The 17,944-nt window shown below is 49.1% G+C and overlaps 1 protein-coding gene across 1 annotated transcript in view; it reads right to left on the bottom strand.

Annotated features, from left to right (window-relative positions):
- Positions 1-942: 942 nt before the first annotated feature.
- The window catches only part of SPSB4 (splA/ryanodine receptor domain and SOCS box containing 4), an 86,680-nt gene continuing 69,678 nt past the window's right edge, over positions 943-17,944 (bottom strand). The window contains exon 3 of the mRNA XM_019961707.2: positions 943-2,445. Coding sequence (XP_019817266.1) covers positions 2,318-2,445 — 128 coding nt within the window. The 3' untranslated portion in view covers positions 943-2,317. The remainder of the gene's footprint in view (positions 2,446-17,944) is intronic.

Raw genomic sequence — 17,944 nt, forward strand, 5'->3', positions numbered from 1 at the left:
CTTAGCCTCCAGTAACCTGGTCCAACCCATATATTGTGTGGAGAAGGGGGTGACTTATCCAAGGTCATGGCATATATAAATCTGGATTCAAACCCAGGCCTCTAACCCCAAAGCCTGAGGCAGCACCTGCCTTCTACACCCCAGACCTGCCTGAGGCTGAGTCCTGGCCTGGGGTCAGGGTGGTGGAGGATGCGGCCCCTGGGGGTGGTGCAGCACGTCTGGTTCTTTTGGTCTATCCTCACCAGGGCTGTCTTCCCTAAAGAAACAGCTGTGAAGTGCCTTTTCCAGGAAGCCCTCCCTTCAGGCTCTATCTGCCCCAATCCCTTCAAGAGCTCCCTCTTCCTTCATTAGGCTGTGCCATGAATGACTCCACTGGGGATGGATCTGCTTGAGCTCACAGTCCTCAGAGGCTGGCAGAGTGCATGTTGATGGCCTGTACTGCTGAATGGATACTGCACCTGTCCTGGCCTAGACCCCGGCCTGAACTGACTCCTGACTTCCTTCCAACTCTGAGCCTGGCTGACCCACACACTCACCCTTTGGCAATCTGCACTGCTTCTTGTTGTTGGCATGTCCCGCCAAAGTTGCATCCAACCCCACTTTTGGGTCACTTTGAAACTGTCGGCCCTTCGGGTTTATCCTGCTCCACCCTGTGCCCCTTGAAGAGCCATCCCATGGATATCACAGTGCTGGCATCCATAATTTGGCCTGTTTTTCCACCACTGTAGTTAGCCTTATATGGCCCCCAGTCCCAGGCCGTTCTCTTGGCTGGGGCAGGCCTTTGTAAAATGCCTAGAGTCTGGGCTCACATGGAGACAACCAGACAGAAGAGATGGGACGTGCCTGGAGACGGAAGCACAGGCCTGCCTTCTCAGGGTTTGGCAGCTAGGCTGACAGAGGACGCTCTCCCAGCCCCTCCCCAAAAAGCAGTGAATAAACAGCTGAAGGACTGAACGACAGACTTTATTAGAAACGCTCTTCATTCATCAGTCAATTCACATTAAGGTGGCAGGAGGCAGTGCCGTCTGAGGCTCTGGTGTCCCACTGTTGCGACAATTTCCAGTTAAAAATCGGTCTGGGCAGGGAGTGTTGGGAACACAAGAGATGTCCTGTGGTAGTGGCGGCGGTGGCGGCAGCATGGGTCCCCAGGGAGGACAGGCCAGGCTGGTGGAGAAGGTGCCCCATGTCCACCCTTCCACTTACAAGGCTGCCCCGTGGCCCCAAGCTGATAAATACACAGCACGTCACACACGCATGCGCGGGCACCTGCGCGCGCATACACACACACACACACACACACACACACACACACACACACACACGTGAAACAGAAGCAAACTCGCGTTGAGTCTCCTCAAGTGAAAAAATAATTCGCTCAAATAAAGCTTTGTGGCAGCCAGACTGCATCCTGAATGGACAGTTGCCTGGAGACCCTCAGCCCCCCGGGAAGGCTCCCCAGCCAAGGACATCACCCCCTCGGGTGTCACAAGGCCCCCAAGCCCCCCAATAGCACCTGTGGACTAAGTACTGCTCTCACCACACTCTTCTTTTAAAATGCATCACTACTTAAAATAACAACAATAATAAAGGAGACACTCATTCCCTGGGGTGAATTTGTCAGACTCAGCTTCCCTGAAGAGAGGTGCCTGGAGCATCCAGAGACTGGGGGTCAGGGTTAGGAAGGGGAACGCATGAGAGGGGAGGTAAACAACATTCAGAGAGGTAAGCTGGGACGAGTCTCAACACTGCTTTGTCCGCTCGCCAACTCCACAGCTGGGCATCCCTGGGTCACAAGTCTTTCAAAGGGGCAGAGAGTCTGAAAGTGTCCTGACAATCCTGCTGCTCTGGGAGGGGCAGGGGCCCAAAGGGCACGCATCAAGCTGCTTTCACCATTCATTATTCAGAGGCAAAGTTCTCCCCAGAGCGGGCCAATTTTCCCCTGGCCCTGTCTGCAGTGGGGCCACAACACAAAGTCTCCTGCCCAAATGTTTTATTCATTCTCTTGAATAAGGAAACAGGCTAGCGGATCAGTATCAGTGGCTGCTGTGTCCTGCTCAGTGGGGCAGGATCTCCAACCCGGCGCAGGCTCCAGGCTCTTCCTGGCTTCCAAAGAGGTGTCTGACTTCAGAGGGTGGCTTCCAAGGCAGCAAATCCTTTTGGCAACAGACATTGTGTTTCCAAACTGGGGAAGACGTCCTGGCCTTTCAAAGAACTGAATGTCCCGGTGAACCAGGGTGGGGAGGGAGACTCCTTCCTGATGCACTGTGTGACCGAGAAGGGACAGGCCCAGGCTGTGGGTGCCCCCGCTGTCCCCGGCTCACTGGTACTGCAGATAGTTCTTGAGAGACTGAGGCAGGGGCAGGGAGCTGATGTCCTGCAGGCGCTGGCGGCCCAGGGCCAGGCGGATGCATCTCCGGCACAGGTCCATCAGAGGCAGGGGCTCAGCTGCAAGGAGAGGGAGGAGGGTTAGAGTCTTGTGAGAGCCTGTCCTCACATCTCTCCCGTCCACCCCATGCACAGTTCCGGATGCCTGCCCCGGGGCTGCCCTTCGGGGCCCTGAGCTCCTCTGAGAAGCTTTCTCTGGTCATATTAGGAGACACTGAAGGCTTAGAGCAGTGCTTTTCAAACTGTGGGTGCAACAGACTAAAGATTCATGGAATCAATTCATTGGGTGGTGACCAGCGATAAAGAAAAGAAAGGGAAAGAAAAGAACAAAACAGAGAGGTATGCCCATAGTAAGGGGTGAGTACTGTTCCGTGAAAGCTCTCTTTCCGATGTAGGTGTTCATCGTGTCTCAATGCAAAAAATACTTCTCATTGCAGGTCATGATAAAAGTGATAGCAGCTGACCTAGGGTGTAGCCTCTTAGAAATAGGTGGGGCGGGGGCTATTTGGAATGTCTTTAAACCTTCAAACTTCTCCTCATAATCTCCTTTGCTAGTCAGTGGAAGAATGCATTTTCTTCTAATGTCTATTTCTGGAAAAAATTCATGAACTAAAAGTCATCCACCATGGAACCTCTGGACCTAGGACCAAGCTTTAACTAGGTTTATTGCAGACACACTTATGAAACTCTTATTCTCTTCCAGGCCCTCTGGTCGGACTCTGGGGATACTGAGAGTCCAGTACAGAGAGCTCTAAGCCAAGGCCAAAGACAGCCCTGAAAGAGGAGGAAGGCTTGACGTCTGGAGGTTTAAATACATGAATAACTGTAGTAGAGTGTAACATATGCAGTATGTTACATGCACAAGGACAGAAGCCAGGCCATTGTTTGAAAGCTTTAAAGGGAGGATACCTGAAATGGGGTTTTGAAGGGTGAATAGGAGTTTTATGTGATGTGAGTTGAGACGTGTTCTAGGCAGAGAGAACAGGTAAAAGCATAGAGGTGTCAGATAGGACAGGCTGGGAGGTCTGGAGAGAGGGGCATGGTGCTACTCAGCTGGATCAGGAATGAAGAGGATGCTGCATTTGCTGTCTCATGTGGCTCGTGCAGCCCTAGTTTTCCCAAGCCCACAGGAACATGCTAGAGGCCTGCAGCTGCATCTTAGCACTTTCTTTTGGTCAATAGAACATGTGATGTTTAAAAAGCATTCTAGAACATGCTAAGATACAATAAAACTGTAAGTGGTAAGCACTAACACAAGAGCTGTGATAGGAATAATATCACAAGGAATGGAAAGAATGGGGGAGTGTTGAGAGTGCATTTTATAGGAATTTTCGTTTATTGGAGTTGCAGAGTTAATGGGAAGAACCCTTAAAATCAAAGCCAGACTGCTGCATTGGGAGCCACACACAGGAGCATACCTAGCCGTCTTTCATGTGGGGCGAGGCTGCCTGGTGGCATATCTGGGTGGAGTGTTGGTGGTTTTAAATGCTCTCAGCTCTGTATCCTCTTTCCATCCTCATACAAACTCTTTAAGCTGACCAGGGAGGCCCAGACATCCCTTCTTTCCCAGGCCTAGAAAGCAGATCACTCACCCAGAGTTTTGTGGTCACATAGTCAACATGCTTAGGCCAACACCTGACATCCATCTCAAGATGTCCTTATCTCTCCCCTAGCAACACTCCTGCACCCAGCTCTCTTCCCCCTTTCCCCACCTGGTTCCATCCAAGCTTTGCACGGTCCCCAAAATTAGGCCTCTGTGGACCCCTTTCCCTGCCTCTCCACCTGAATTGTCCCATCTTTGACCTCTTGACCTTCCTGTGATCTCCTTTTAGTTCCTATAGAACCAGTGCTTGCTGCCTGTGCCACTGGACATTAGGGAGGAAAAAACCTTAAGTCCTCATTTAATGAGAAATTGCTACTTACTTAGCAGGCAACAGGAAAGATGAAATACAGTTGTAGCTACTGTTTACTGAAGGTGTGTTACGTAGCCAGGTGCTGTGCTAAGCTCTTTATCTGTCCCAACTCACGTGCTCTTTAGACTTCCCTGGTGGCTCAGAGAATAAAGAATCTGCCTGCAATGCAGGAGACCTGGGTTCGATCTCTGGGTTGCAAAGATACCCTGGAGAAGGGAATGGCAATCCACTCCAGTATTTTTGCGTGGAGAATTCCATGGATGGAGGAGCCGACAGTCCATGGGGTCATAGTCAGACATGGCTGGACCCACTCACATGGGAACTGGGTAGGAGCTATTATCATCTCCATTTTAAGGAGGAAGAAATAGAAATACAGAGCAGGTAAGTTACTTGTCCAAAGACACACAGCTGGTAAATGGCAAAGCTGGGAGTTGGACTCAGGCAGCTAGAAACTGAAAATTGTCTTATCTCTTAGCCACATTTATTGAGCTTCTATTCTGTCCTTTTGCTATGTTAGGTTTATTTCATTTAGAGTTGACACCATCTACTTCAGAAAAAAGGAGACTAAGGCTCAGAGGGAAAGAGGCTTGTCTGGACAAGCACAGCACAAAAGCCTGTATGTGGAGCTTCACGCTGCTTCCTTTAAACACCATGCAGTGAGGAAAGATCACTTAAAGTATGAAGAAGGAGAGGGTCTCCTGCCTCCCAGGCTCACACAGTCCAAAGACTCTTACTCTGGCTCCAACCACTTTTCAGGTCACCGATGCCCATCTCTCCCACCATGAGGTCTGCACTCACCTAAAGGGCTGCCTTAGGGCCTTAGGAAGCATCACTATGAACAAAGCTAGTGGAGGTGATAGAATTCCAGTTGACCTATTTCAAATCCTAAAAGATGATGCTGTGAAAGTGCTGCACTCAATATGCCAGCAAATTTGGAAAACTCAGCAGTGGCCACAGGACTGGAAAAGGTCAGTTTTCATTCCAATCCCAAAGAAAGGCAATGCAAAGAATGCTCAAACACTGCACAATTGCACTCATCTCACAAGCTAGTAAAGTAATGCTCAAAATTCTCCAAGCCAGGCTTCAATAGTACATGAACCGTGATCTTCCAGATGTTAAAGCTGGATTTAGAAAAGGCAGAGGAACCAGAGATCAAATTGCCAACATCTGCTGGATCATCGAAAAAGCAAGAGAGTTCCAGAAAAACATCTACTTCTGTTTTATCAGCTATGCCAAAGCCTTTGACTGTGTGGATTACAATAAACTGTGGAAAATTCTTCAAGAGATGGGAATACCAGACCACTTGAGTTGCCTCTTGAGAAATCTGTATGCAGGTTAGGAAGCAACAGTTAGAACTGGACGTGGAACAACAGGTTGATTTGAAATAGGGAAAGGAGTACATCAAGGCTGTATATTGTCACCCTGCTTATTTAACTTATGTGCAGAGTACATCATGAGAAATGCTGGGCTGGATGAAGCACAAGCTGGAATCAAGATTGCTGGGAGAAATATCAATAACCTCAGATGTGCAGATGATACCACCCTTATGGCAGAAAGTGAAGAAGAACTAAAGAGCCTCTTGATGAAAGTGAAAGAGGAGAGTGAAAAAGTTGGCTTAAAACTCAACACTCAGAAAACTAGGATCATGGCATCTGGTCCTATCACTTCATGGGAAATAGATGGGGAAACAGTGGAAACAGTGAGAAACTTAATTTTGGAGGGCTCCAAAAATCACTGTTGATGGTGCCTGCAGCCATGAAAATCTTTTATTTTCACGCTTGCTCCTTGGAAGAAAAGTTATGACCAACTTAGACAGCATATTAAAAAGCAGAGACATTACTTTGCCAACAATGGTCTGTCTAGTCAAAGCTATGGTTTTTCCAGTGGTCATGTATGGATGTCAGAGTTGGACTATCAAGAAAGCTGAGCACCAAAGAATTGATGCTTTTGAACTGTGGTGTTGGAGAAGACTCTTGAGAGTCCCTTGGACTGCAAGGAGATCCAAACAGTCCATCCTAAAGTAAATCAATCCTGAATATTCATTGGAAGGACTGATGCTGAAGCTGAAACTCCAATACTTTGGCCACCTGATGTGAAGAACTGACTCATTTGAAAAGACCCTGATGCTGGGAAAGACTGAAGACAGGAGGAGAAGGGGACAACAGAGGATGAGATAGTTGGATGGTATCACCAACTCAATGGAGATGAGTTTGAGTAGGCTCCGGGAGTTGGTGATGGACAGGGAGGCCTGGCATGCTGCAGTCCATGGGGTCACAGGGTCAACACAGCTGAGCGACTGAACTGAACTGAACTGAACTGAAAGGGGCTGCCCTGCCACCAAGACGCCTTTTCTGCTCTCACACCTGCCCATTTCAATGTGGACCCTGCCAGCCATATTCCCCTTCTCGCGTTCTTCAGGGCTATCAGACACCCCCCTCTTCTGGTATATGCCCTCTGGGGGATCTCCAGGAATTCGAAGTCCCTGATTTCAAGCTCCAACTCTGCCAACTCTATCTGTGCCTCTGTCTGGCACTGGGAGCACTTGTTTCTTCACTTGTAAAATGGAGCAACCATCCCCAGGTTCCCAGAGAAGATTAAAGGAAATGATAAAAGCACAGCACCTCACCCTGGGCATGGTGCATAGCGGGAGCTAGGGAAACTGGTCCCCACTCTTGGTGTACTGGTGGAACAGGCCTGGGCACCACCTTGACTGGAAGTGTACTCTTCCTTCACCCAGACAAATGTGGCAAGGACTTTCTATTTCATTTTTTTCTTTTTACCTTAAAATTTTTTTTAGCGCTTCCCTGGTGGCTCAGTGGTAAAGAATCCACCTGCCAATGCAGGAGACATGCGTTCAATCCCTAATCCAGGAAGATCCCACATGCCATGAAGCAACTAAGCTCATGCACCACAACTACTGAGCCTGTGCTCCAGAGCCCAGGAGCTGAAACAACCCAGCCCGTGCGTTGCAACTACAAAGACCAGGCACTTAGAGCCCGTGTTCCACAAGAGAAGCCACCACCGTGAGAAGCCGGCACCTAGAGAGCAGCCCCTGCCAAACACGACTAGAGAAAAGCCCTCAGAGCAACAAGAATTCAGCGTAGCCATAAATAAATACATAACATTATTTTTAAAATTTAAAATAAAAACATTTATTCTAAAAACAATGAACTTAAAGAAAGTTTGTGAGTATGGTACAAAGAACTTTTTTCCTGACCCATTTGAGAGTAAGTTGCCAACCTGATGCCCCGTCATCCCTAATTACTTTCGTGTGCATTTCCTAACAAATAGGCAATGGGGTCATTCTCCTGTATGTACCACAGTGCAGCCATTAAACCAGATTATGCAGCACTACTGCCATGGATTAATGATACTCAGGCCCCATTCAAGGATCACCCACAGTTTCAAAATGTCCTTTCTAGCTGAAGAGCCCAGCTAAGAATCATTCGTTGCATTTAGTTGTCCTGTCCCTTTTATCTCCTTATTCATTGTTAAATTACAATTACAAGGAGATGGTGAATTTAAAAGACATCAGCCTGACACATCTGTCTTAGGGCCCCCAACCCCCAGCCTGGGCCTGTCACAGGGGGATGGTCCAGAAACTGTCTATTAAATGAATGAATTGACTTGCTACTTTGGGGTGTGTCTTCTGTAGCTGTTTCAAGCTATTGAAATAAATTGCTCTCAACTGGCAAGGTTTCTGGCTTAGCTCCCCATACTCCTGTAAACCCCCTGAGAACAGGGCAAGAGGCTTGTGATGAGAGTTAAATGAGTTAGAAAGTATAATGCACTTGGCACAGTAACCAGCACATAGTAGGTGTCAGACATTTGGCACCTCTGACTATCTCTTCCCCACCCAGGTCACCTTTTGTGAGGATGAGCTTGGGTAGGGCTGTTAATGAGATGGGGTCTGCTGGGAGGCCGGGCTTCCCTGGTGGCTTAAATGGTAAAGAATCTGCCTGCAATGTGGGAAACCAGGGCTCAATCCCTGGATTGGGAAGATCCCTTGGAGGAGAGCATGGCAACCCACTCTAGTATTCTTGCCTCAAGAATCCCCATGGGCAGGAGAGCCTGGCGGGCTACAGTCCATGGGGTCACAAAGAGCTGGACATGACTGAGCGACTAAGCACTGCTGGGAGGACAGCAATTCTTTCTTTGAGTGACGGGAGATGGGTTTGCATTTTGCAACAGGAAAATTTGGAGCTGTTAAGGTTTGACAATCACTGCCAGGATTTAAGAGCTTTTGTAAGAGCTTTTAAAGCTCCAGGCACATACTAGGTCTTTAATGTCCAGAATGCTAAGCCTGGTCAGCAAACTCAATTCTGTGTGTTCCCTGCCCACTTAGGAGCTGAAGAGAGGGAAAGAGCTCTGTTTTTCCCCATTCCTCCATAGTCACTGAAATCAATCCAGAGCCCAAACTCCAAAAGAAGCGAGGCAAGCAAGAGGGGCTGGAGTTCAGAGTGTGCCTTTAGCCCTCAATGTGAAATGTAAACCATCTCTCCTAATTTCTGAGGGAACTTTAACTGATGACTTCACAGCAACCCCAAAGCATACAGAGAACGTTCCTGCCATGGCTGTGGAGCTTCCAGAGCTCTGAGGATGTCCAGTGTGGCCTGGGCCATCCCCCAGCTCCTCTTTCTTGCTCCCTCTGGCTTTGGAGCCATTCTCAGAACTGCCAGATGTCAAGGCTTAGAAATGATCACCCAATGTTCATCGCAGCACTGTTTATAATAGCCAGGACGTGGAAGCAACCTAGATGCCCATCAGCAGATGAATGGATAAGAAAGCTGTGGTACATATACACAATGGAGTATTACTCAGCCATTAAAAAGAATACATTTGAACCAGTTTTAATGAGATGGATGAAACTGGAACCTATTATACAGAGTGAAGTAAGCCAGAAAGAAAAACACCGATACAGTATACTAACGCATATATATGGAATTTAGAAAGATGGTAACAATAACCCTGTGTACGAGACAGCAAAAGAGACACTGATGTATAGATCAGTCTTATGGACTCTGTGGGAGAGGGAGAGGGTGGGGAGATTTGGGAGAATGGCATTGAAACATGTATAATTTCATGTATGAAACGAGTCGCCAGTCCAGGTTCGATGCACGATACTGGATGCTTGGGGCTGGTGCACTGGGATGACCCAGAGGGAGGGTATGGGGAGGGAGGAGGGAGGAGGGTTCAGGATAGGGAACACAGGTATACCTGTGGAGGATTCATTTCGATATTTGGCAAAACTAATACAATATTGTAAAGTTTAAAAATAAAATAAAATTCAAAAATAAAAATAAAAATAATTAAAAAAAAAAAGAAATGATCACCCAGGTGGGAAGAGAAATGCAGCATCTTTCAGCGTGGGAGCTACTCTCAGAAATATTTTCTGACAAAAATGTATTTAAAAAGGAATCATTGTTTGCAAAACTGAATTTCCAAATAACCAATAAATACATGAAAAAGTGCTCAATTTCAAGAAGTATCAGGGAAGTTCAAATTAACACCATGATGTGACTCTGCTATATGCCGACAACAATGGCTGAAGTGAAAATAAGGTAGTGGTAAATGCTGGTGAGGATGTGCAGGAACTGGAGCGTGCATATGGCTTCAGGAGGGTGTGTAAACTGGCACAACCATTCTGGAAAACTGGGAGTGTCTACTGAGACTGCACCTATGGCCCACAGCCTCCCCTGGTATATACAGGCTCACCAAAATGCATGTGCTCGGATGCTTCAAGAATTCTACTCTCCACCCGTGGGGGAGTGCACGTACAAGCTGTGTCTTCCTATGGTGCGGTGTGTGCAGTGTTTAGTCGCTAAGCTGTTCATTCTCAGGGGTGATTAGTGGGCTCTTCTCATGCTGTGTGTGCTTAGTTGGTCAGTCGTGTTCAATTCTTTGCGACTCCAGGCTCCTGTGTCCATGGGATTCTCCAGGCAAGGATACTGGAGTGGGTTGCCATGTCCTTCTCCAGGGGATCTTCCCAACCCAGGGATCGAACCCAGGTCTTCTGCACTGCGAGTGGATTCTTTACCAGCTGAGCTACCTGGGAAGGCCCCAGTCTCTTCTTATAGTAGAATACTAATCAGCCATGAGAATGAAGGAACCACATGTGTGCATGCTAAATCGCTTTCAGTTGTGTCTGACTCTTTGTGACCCTTTGAACTGTAGCCTGCCAGGCTCCTGTGTCCATGGGATTCTGCAGGCAAGAATACTGGAGTGGGTTGCCATTTCCTCCTCCAGGGGGTCTTCCCAATCCAGTGATCGAACCCAGGTCTCTTGTGTCTCCTGCACTGGCCGGTGGTTCTTTACCACTAGCACCACCTGAGAAGCCCAAAGGAACCACAATTACATTAAAAAAAATGGATGAACCACTCTTAATAATTCGAAGTGAAAGTACATTATGGTGAAACCTTATCTGCATAGAGCTCAATAGCAGGATGATGAAATCGGGCAGTGGTGACATTGGGCATGAAATCGGGCATGCTGGGGAGCAGTGACTAGGGAGGACTGGATATTGTTCTGCTCCTTGATTTTGAGTTCTGGCAATACTAGTGTGTTTAGTTTGTAAAAACCATCAGGCTTAATCACCTGAAACTAGTATACTTTCATCCTATATGTTATACTTCAAGTTTATATTAAAAAAATTAATCACTGGCTGAGTTAGGAATACCTTGTCTCCCTGGTGGGAGGCTGTGGCCACAACACAAGCGAGGCACCTTCCCACCTTCCCACCTTTTGCCCTCACCAGACAAAGTCAGTGGAAGGGGCTGGCTTGGAATCCCAGCTCCTGCTCTCACCACCAGTGGTCCAGAGAGCTGGCTCATCCTCCCACAGTCACATTTTTCTCATCTGTGAAACGGGGGTAGCAACACCTCCATCTATGCCTTGTGACGATGGTATGACACAACATGCCTCTTGTTGCAAAGGCGTTCTCTCTACAGTATGTCTTATGTCATCAGCCCAAGAGGAACCTTTAAAAATAGTAAATAATTTACTTATTATGGTCCTAAAAATGCCCCAGTACGTCATCCTAATTGACAATGCTCTACTCTTTATGAAGACTTACTAGAGCCAGGGCTGGATGTCTGGTTCCGTGCTAAAAATATCACAAGGCAATCATTTCCAAAGTTCTCCAGTGAGCTGAATTTTCGATAATTCTCCACCACTTACCTGCTGCGTGACCTACAAAACTTCCCAGGAGCTCTGTTTTCTTGTCAATAAAATGGGTGCATTAGCTCCTCTGGTTTTGATGGTCTATGTGAAGGAAACAGTGGAGATCGAGGCACTTGGTGCCTTAAGCTCCTTATTTGGGCCCCTAGAAGCCTCCTCTGCTGATGGTGGGGAGATGCCAAGATACCAATTATCACCCTACCCCCATTCCTGCAACCATATTTTGAAAAAAAAAAAAGATGAACATTTTAAAGGTCAAGATATGAAATTCTTTTGAAACAGTTTAGACGATGGTCAGTAGATGGGGGAAGCTTTCAGTGAGAGCTCTGAAATCTGAACTTGAATAGACACTTTGTTTTCAGGGAAAGAAAGAGAAGACACACATGTGGGCAAGCACACCCACACTCTGCGTGTCAGGCACTGTGCTAATCACTTTCCACAGACTACGGTTTTGGTGTCTAAGGACTCACAGCATTGCCTGCATGCCCCTAGGTCTCCCTTCATGCTGTTCCTTCAGCTAGAACACCCTTCCCTGTACTGCCTGCCAGACATCTGTAGGTCTTCTTTCAGGACTCAAATTAAGTGTCACCTCCTCCCTAATGAGGTGGTTCCCCCACCCTCGAGGACTGCATCTGTCAGGTGTCAACCCACTTAGCTAACTATACAAATGGAGGGATGTGTCATTACCAGCTCACTTCTAAAATACAGCACCCCTCTACCAACTAGCGTTCTCACGGCCAACAGAGACCTCAGCTTACATCTAGAAAGCTCATAGAATCTGGAGTTTTCTCTTAGCAAGCTTCACTGTTTTTCCAATTAAAAAAAGGTTGTGACTACAGCCTGGACAAAAGCAGCATCTTCAGATGAACAGATGCTTGTTCAATGCCAACAAGCATCATGGGCACAGACACGTCTATGAGGTGGAAGTGCCCGAGGGGCTGGCCCACCCACCAGCTCCCTGACCCAGGACTCGGCAGCAAATGATTCTCACCTAAAGACTCCACGGTACTCCCAAGCAGAGGGGAACCACACTGCCGTGGAGTGAATAGCAGCTGCATTTTCAGATGTGTTCCGTGGCTCTAAAAGAAGAGTCTCTGCCCACCCAGCCTGAAAGTTACTTCAGGAGATACTCCAGCAAAATGAAAAAGGAATTCAAGAAACACGATGGCACAAGCTTCCAGGAAATGGGGAGAGTAAATGGAACACAGAAGCAAAGGAAGGTAGAGTAGGTGATATGAAGACCCATTAGATTGTGATGCTTGGAAGAGCCTCCATCCAGCAGCTGTCATGTCTCTAAAGTGCTGCCCCGCATAGTGCTCCATGCCTCCTGACCTCTGACCCCAGGCCCCAGCTCCCCCAGCCTCAGACCTTCCACTGTGCCCTCTGGAAGTGCTGCTGCACACAGATATGGCACCCCACCCTAACTGAACCCAGCATCCTTTCCCAGGACACCCCTGACCCCTCAGCCTTCCCCGGGGGCTGTTGGTGACTCAGGGCAGGAGGTGGGCAGGACCCCTTGCTTCGTCAGCCACACACCAAGCTCTACAGCCTCCATCTGCTGTAAGAAGTCCCAGCTCCTCTGTGACTCACACCAGTTGGCTCCATCCTCTCCTGATCCTCAAAGCTGTCATCTGCTGGCCTCTAGCCCCTCATCTGTCGGGGCTCTGGCCTGGCCTCCCTGGTCCCCTCTCCACTGATACCTGCCACCCCCTGAAGATGGATTCCTCTCAATCACTCAACCTCCTGGTTCTGGACTGCCTCATCCTCAGGGCCACGCTCCTCCAGCCCACGTCCTGGGCCACACCACAGACCTCAGCATCGCCCTCAACGCCCCTTCCAGGAACCCAGTGACTGCCGATCAGCCACTGCCTCTCCCCTCCCCTCCGTGGCCATTACTTTGCTCTTTGTGGCTCAGCCCATCAGCACTGCTTTTCCTCGCCTCCCTCCTCACCCAGCTGAGCAATTCATTATTCCCAGGGACGAAGAGTATGGGGGCAGGCGGGATGGGGTGGCCGGGGAATGGAAGTGCAGGGCTGGGAGCTGGACAACAAGCTGGGCACAAGAAGACTCTGGCATTCAGGTCATGTGTGTCCTGTTCCACCTCACAGCTGACTGGGAAGTGACCGAGCAGCTGGCAGCCCTGGGCTCTGGCTGGCCTCGGCCACCATCTGGCAGAGCGGCCTTCCCGTCCTCCTCAGGGCCTCAGCTTCTACCAGTGCGGCAAGTGGATTGGCAAGAAGGCTGGGGGTCCTTTCCACCAGCTGACGCTTGGCGGAACATAAGTCACATTTCATCTTGGCAGTGAAAGGACTCTGACTGAACCCAATCAAATTAGGCTTCAGTGCACAAGAAAAAGTGAATGGCAAGGCCAAGGAGACCTGTGAGATACATGTTGGGGAGGTTTGGAAACCCAGGGTCGTGGCTCCCAAGCTGTTGGCACAGGCCAGGTAGGCTTCCTGGGGGAGGTGTTGCTGAGGCTGGCTGGTGCGTGTGTAGTCACCTCCAACTCTTTAGAGCCAATGGATGCAGCCCACCAGGTTCCTCTGTCCATGGGGATTCTCCAGGCAAGAATGCTAGAGTGGGTTGTCATGCCTTCCTCCAGGGGATATTCCTAATCCAGGGATCGAATCCAAGTCTCCTGCATTGCAGGTGGATTCTTTACCATCTGAGCCACCAGGGAAGCCCAAGAATACTGGAGTGGGTAGCCTATCCCTCCTCCAAAGGATCTTCCCAACCCAAGAATAGAATGGGGGTCTCCTGCATTACAGATAGATTCTTTACCAGCTAAGCTACCAGGGAAGCCCGAGGCTAGCTGGTTACCACCTGCTATTATTTGGAAGACAAGGCTGGCAGCTCAGAGGCTGTACCAGGTGAGGCTCATTTTAGCCACAGAACTGTCAAAAGAACAAGGGATCTGCTGACCTGAATCCTCTGTCTATGGATTTTTCCTCCACTGATACTCTCTGCCCTGCTGGCCAAGATCTCAGTAGGGCTGGAGGTGCTGTTCTGCTTACTCTGCAGCCATGCCTGGCCTCGCCAAAGCCAGGAGGTGTTAGCTGCTGCACTCCCTCAGCTGTGAGGATGAATGAATAGCTCCAGGAGGGTGCTGGGGAGTTCCCTCCTGGGGGCTTCATGGCCTTGGCCCCTGTTTAGGAGTCTCAACCTCCAAGCAGAGGCAGCCTGGAGAAGCCTCTATGTGCTGGGGTTGGGAGACAGTGGGGAGAAGGAAGATGCTCCCATCTCCTGCCCAGCTTCTGAGAGCCTGGCTCGGGTGTGGGAAGCTGTACTGGAGAGGATTCCAAGTTCAGCCTCCACCCTAGTACAAGGCCAAGGCCAGTCTGCTTCAGCAGCAAACTTGAACCATGGAAGATAACTTCACTGGTCCATCCTGCAGATGGAGAAGCCAAGGCACAAAAAACATCACTGTTTTAATGAAAGCCTTCTCAAGAAGGGTTTGGAGGGATACTCGAGTTCTAATGTCATGTTTGTGGACTCTGAGGATAAAGTCTTGTCCAACTGATGCTCATCACTCATGCATGTATTCATCAGACTTCTACGTATAGACGTGCTTTGCAGGTCCTGAGTACACAGGCAGACACACAGAGATTCACAGGATGACAGACAGGACAGGGAGACTGAAATAAGCCCAGTGGGGTCTATGCATAAGAGAAGGAATTGCAGTGGGAGCTGTGGGAGCCAGTAAGAGGGGCCGGCTAAGCCAGCCTCGGAGTGTCCAGGACGGCTTCCTGGAGGAGGCAGCAATTAAGAGAAGTTTAGCTCTCTTAGCTGAATAAGAGTTAGCTCCAGTGATGGGTAAGAAAGATGTTTGTTGCCTCTGAAGGCATGCCTCTAAGATGTGTTCAAAGAATCTCTCTTGTGTAACATGGGGAAAGTTCACAGTTTTCCAGCAGATACTTTGAGGCAACAACAATCAATTGTTGGAGAAAATCTAGTCTGTTAAATTAAAATAAGTCAGTGTCCATTTCTCACTGGAAATGGCTGTACCCTAGGGGTCTTAGTCAAGTGCCTATCTGGGTGACTGGGAGCATTTGGGGATGGACCCACCCCACATGACATCTGGGCATCACCTGATGTCGTGGTGACGTCGTCGTCTTCGCCCCTGAGGACTGTGAGATCCCACAGGCAGGGACTGGCTCTTGCCTTGTGCCCAGCCCCATGGCTCTGCTTTGGACATCGTGGGGGTTGGGCCCACGAGAATAGGGGGGCTGGTGTCTGGGGCAAGGGAGGCAGCTGCAGCGAGCCTTCATCTCTACTAAGTAAACTATGGCCCAGCTCTTCTGGTGCAAGGAATGAATTTAAAAGTTTTCCTACCACCCAGCTCAAGAAGCCTCCAGCAAGTTTCCTGCAGGCAGACAGAATTAGCAACACTCTGCATGGCTCCTTGGTCTGGAGCTGGAGGGATGCTCCTGACTCAGCTAAAAAATTTCCCATAAAATCTGACTGTTTTCAGTTTGGAGCCTGCCCCAGGGAGCCGCACGATGGCTGGACACCCTGCCCCTGGGCTAGGACAACCCCTGGTCATGTGGGGAGAGGAGCCCTGGGGGAGTGGGAGGAGGCCTGGCTGGCACGCACCCTACACCACGGGTCATCCCAACACCCTTAAGTTTTCTCTGCTGCTGCAGCCATGGGAACAACCCGGCTGCCCCTACTGAAAGAAGCACATCCAACATGCGAAAACCAAAGCAGGGAGCAGGGTGCTCATCCCATCCAGGGCAAGGTCGGGGCCCTCAGGGATGGGACCCCCATTCCTCCTGAAGTGTCTCTTTTGAAAGAAGAAGAATGAGTGTGCGGAGAGCAGGAGTTGCCAGCCTGAGAGCGGGTTTACTTAAAATTATGGTAATGAACGGGCTTCCCTGGTGGTTTAGATGGTGAAGAATCTGCCTGCAATGCAGGAGGCCCTGGTTCAATCCCTGGGACAGGAAGATCCCCTGGAGAAGGAAATGGCTACCCACTCCAGGCAAGTATTCTTGCCTGGAGAATTCCACGGATAGAGGAGCCAGGTGGGCTACAGTCCATGGGGTCTCAGAGCGGTACACAACTGAGTGACTGACACTTTCACTACTCACGTGCTAATGAACACAGTGTGGTAGGGGAACAGAAGGGGGCAAACTAGGAAGTCTGAGAACTAAATTAAACAAGGCATTATCTGGACACATACTATATGTGCCTAAAAAAATCTACAAGGAATGGCAAATACAAAATTCAGGAGTGGTGGCTTTGAGGCAGGGTGTGGGGGTTGGCAAGGCTGGACCAGGGAGGCACAGAGGTGCCTGGTTGTCAATGTTCTAGTCCTAAGGTGGCTGATGGATTCATGGTGGCATTAAATTAGAGAGAAAGAAATACAGGAATCACCAAAGCAGAATGAAAGAGGGCCATGCACAGGATCAATGATGATAGTGTATTGCAACCAAAGGTTATGGTTAATAATAAACAAACAACCAACGCTGTGTATCAGAAGTTCGTGTGTGCATGCTAAATTGCTTCAGTTGTGTCCAACTCTTTGCAACCCTATTGACTATAACCTGCCAGGCTCTTCCATCTATGGGATCCTCCAGGCAAGAATAATGGACTGGGTTCCATGCCTTCCTCCAGGAGATCTTTTCAACCCGGGGATCAAACCCCCCGTTTCTTTGTCTCCTGCATTGGCAGGTGGGTCCTTTACCACTAGCACCACCCAAGAAGCCCATCAGAAGTTGTTAAAAACAAAAAAAAAGGAAAAAGGGCAAAAGCTAATGAGGGAAATCACGAGCTGACCTCAGTCTGGCTCAAATGAGAGCTTGGCTGGAAGATGAATTACAGTTAAATTCTAGTTGATGGGTAATTACACTCTCGCCTGCTGAGAATGTAGTATAGCTCAGGAGAAGACATCACTTCACTAGAAAGGAGAAGTGCAGGTCTGGGGTGAGAAGATGTGGAGTTAATCCTGGTCTCACGTGGCAGATGCTTCCTTTGTAGAAGGGTGATAACCCCTGCCTCACAGGGGAGCAGGGAGAGGATGAGAGGGTGGCAGAGGCACCCAGCAGAGGACCTGGCATATATTTGTTTTCAGAGCAGTTAGTCCTTTAGGAAAAGGTGGAGGAAAAAAAAAAAAAGAGGCAGCTGGTGTGGTGAGCTTAGGCCCTGACACCCCGTGTGGGATGCTTGCGTGTCGACAGCCACAGATAATTCCGACCAGAGGTCTGAGCAGGCCAGAGCAGCCAGTGCATTAGGAGCAGGGGTCTGGACCCAGCCCCAGGGGACCCTGATCCAGCCCTGTCCATCTGCCTCTTCTACTTTGGGGGACGTTCCTTCCAGGCTTTTCATCAGAAGCGTGAATATTGGTAGGTTTTCAAAGCCCATCTTGGTGTTCTTACTGGGCCCTTTGGTTGGACTTTTGGAAATAATCATAGTTATGAACAGTCAGAGCAAGAACCTACCTAGTACTTCCTATGTCATGAGATGTCCCAAGG

The sequence above is a fragment of the Bos indicus genome, chromosome 1 (assembly GCF_029378745.1).
Source record: "Bos indicus isolate NIAB-ARS_2022 breed Sahiwal x Tharparkar chromosome 1, NIAB-ARS_B.indTharparkar_mat_pri_1.0, whole genome shotgun sequence".
In the NCBI taxonomy this organism is placed as follows: Eukaryota; Metazoa; Chordata; class Mammalia; order Artiodactyla; family Bovidae; genus Bos; species Bos indicus.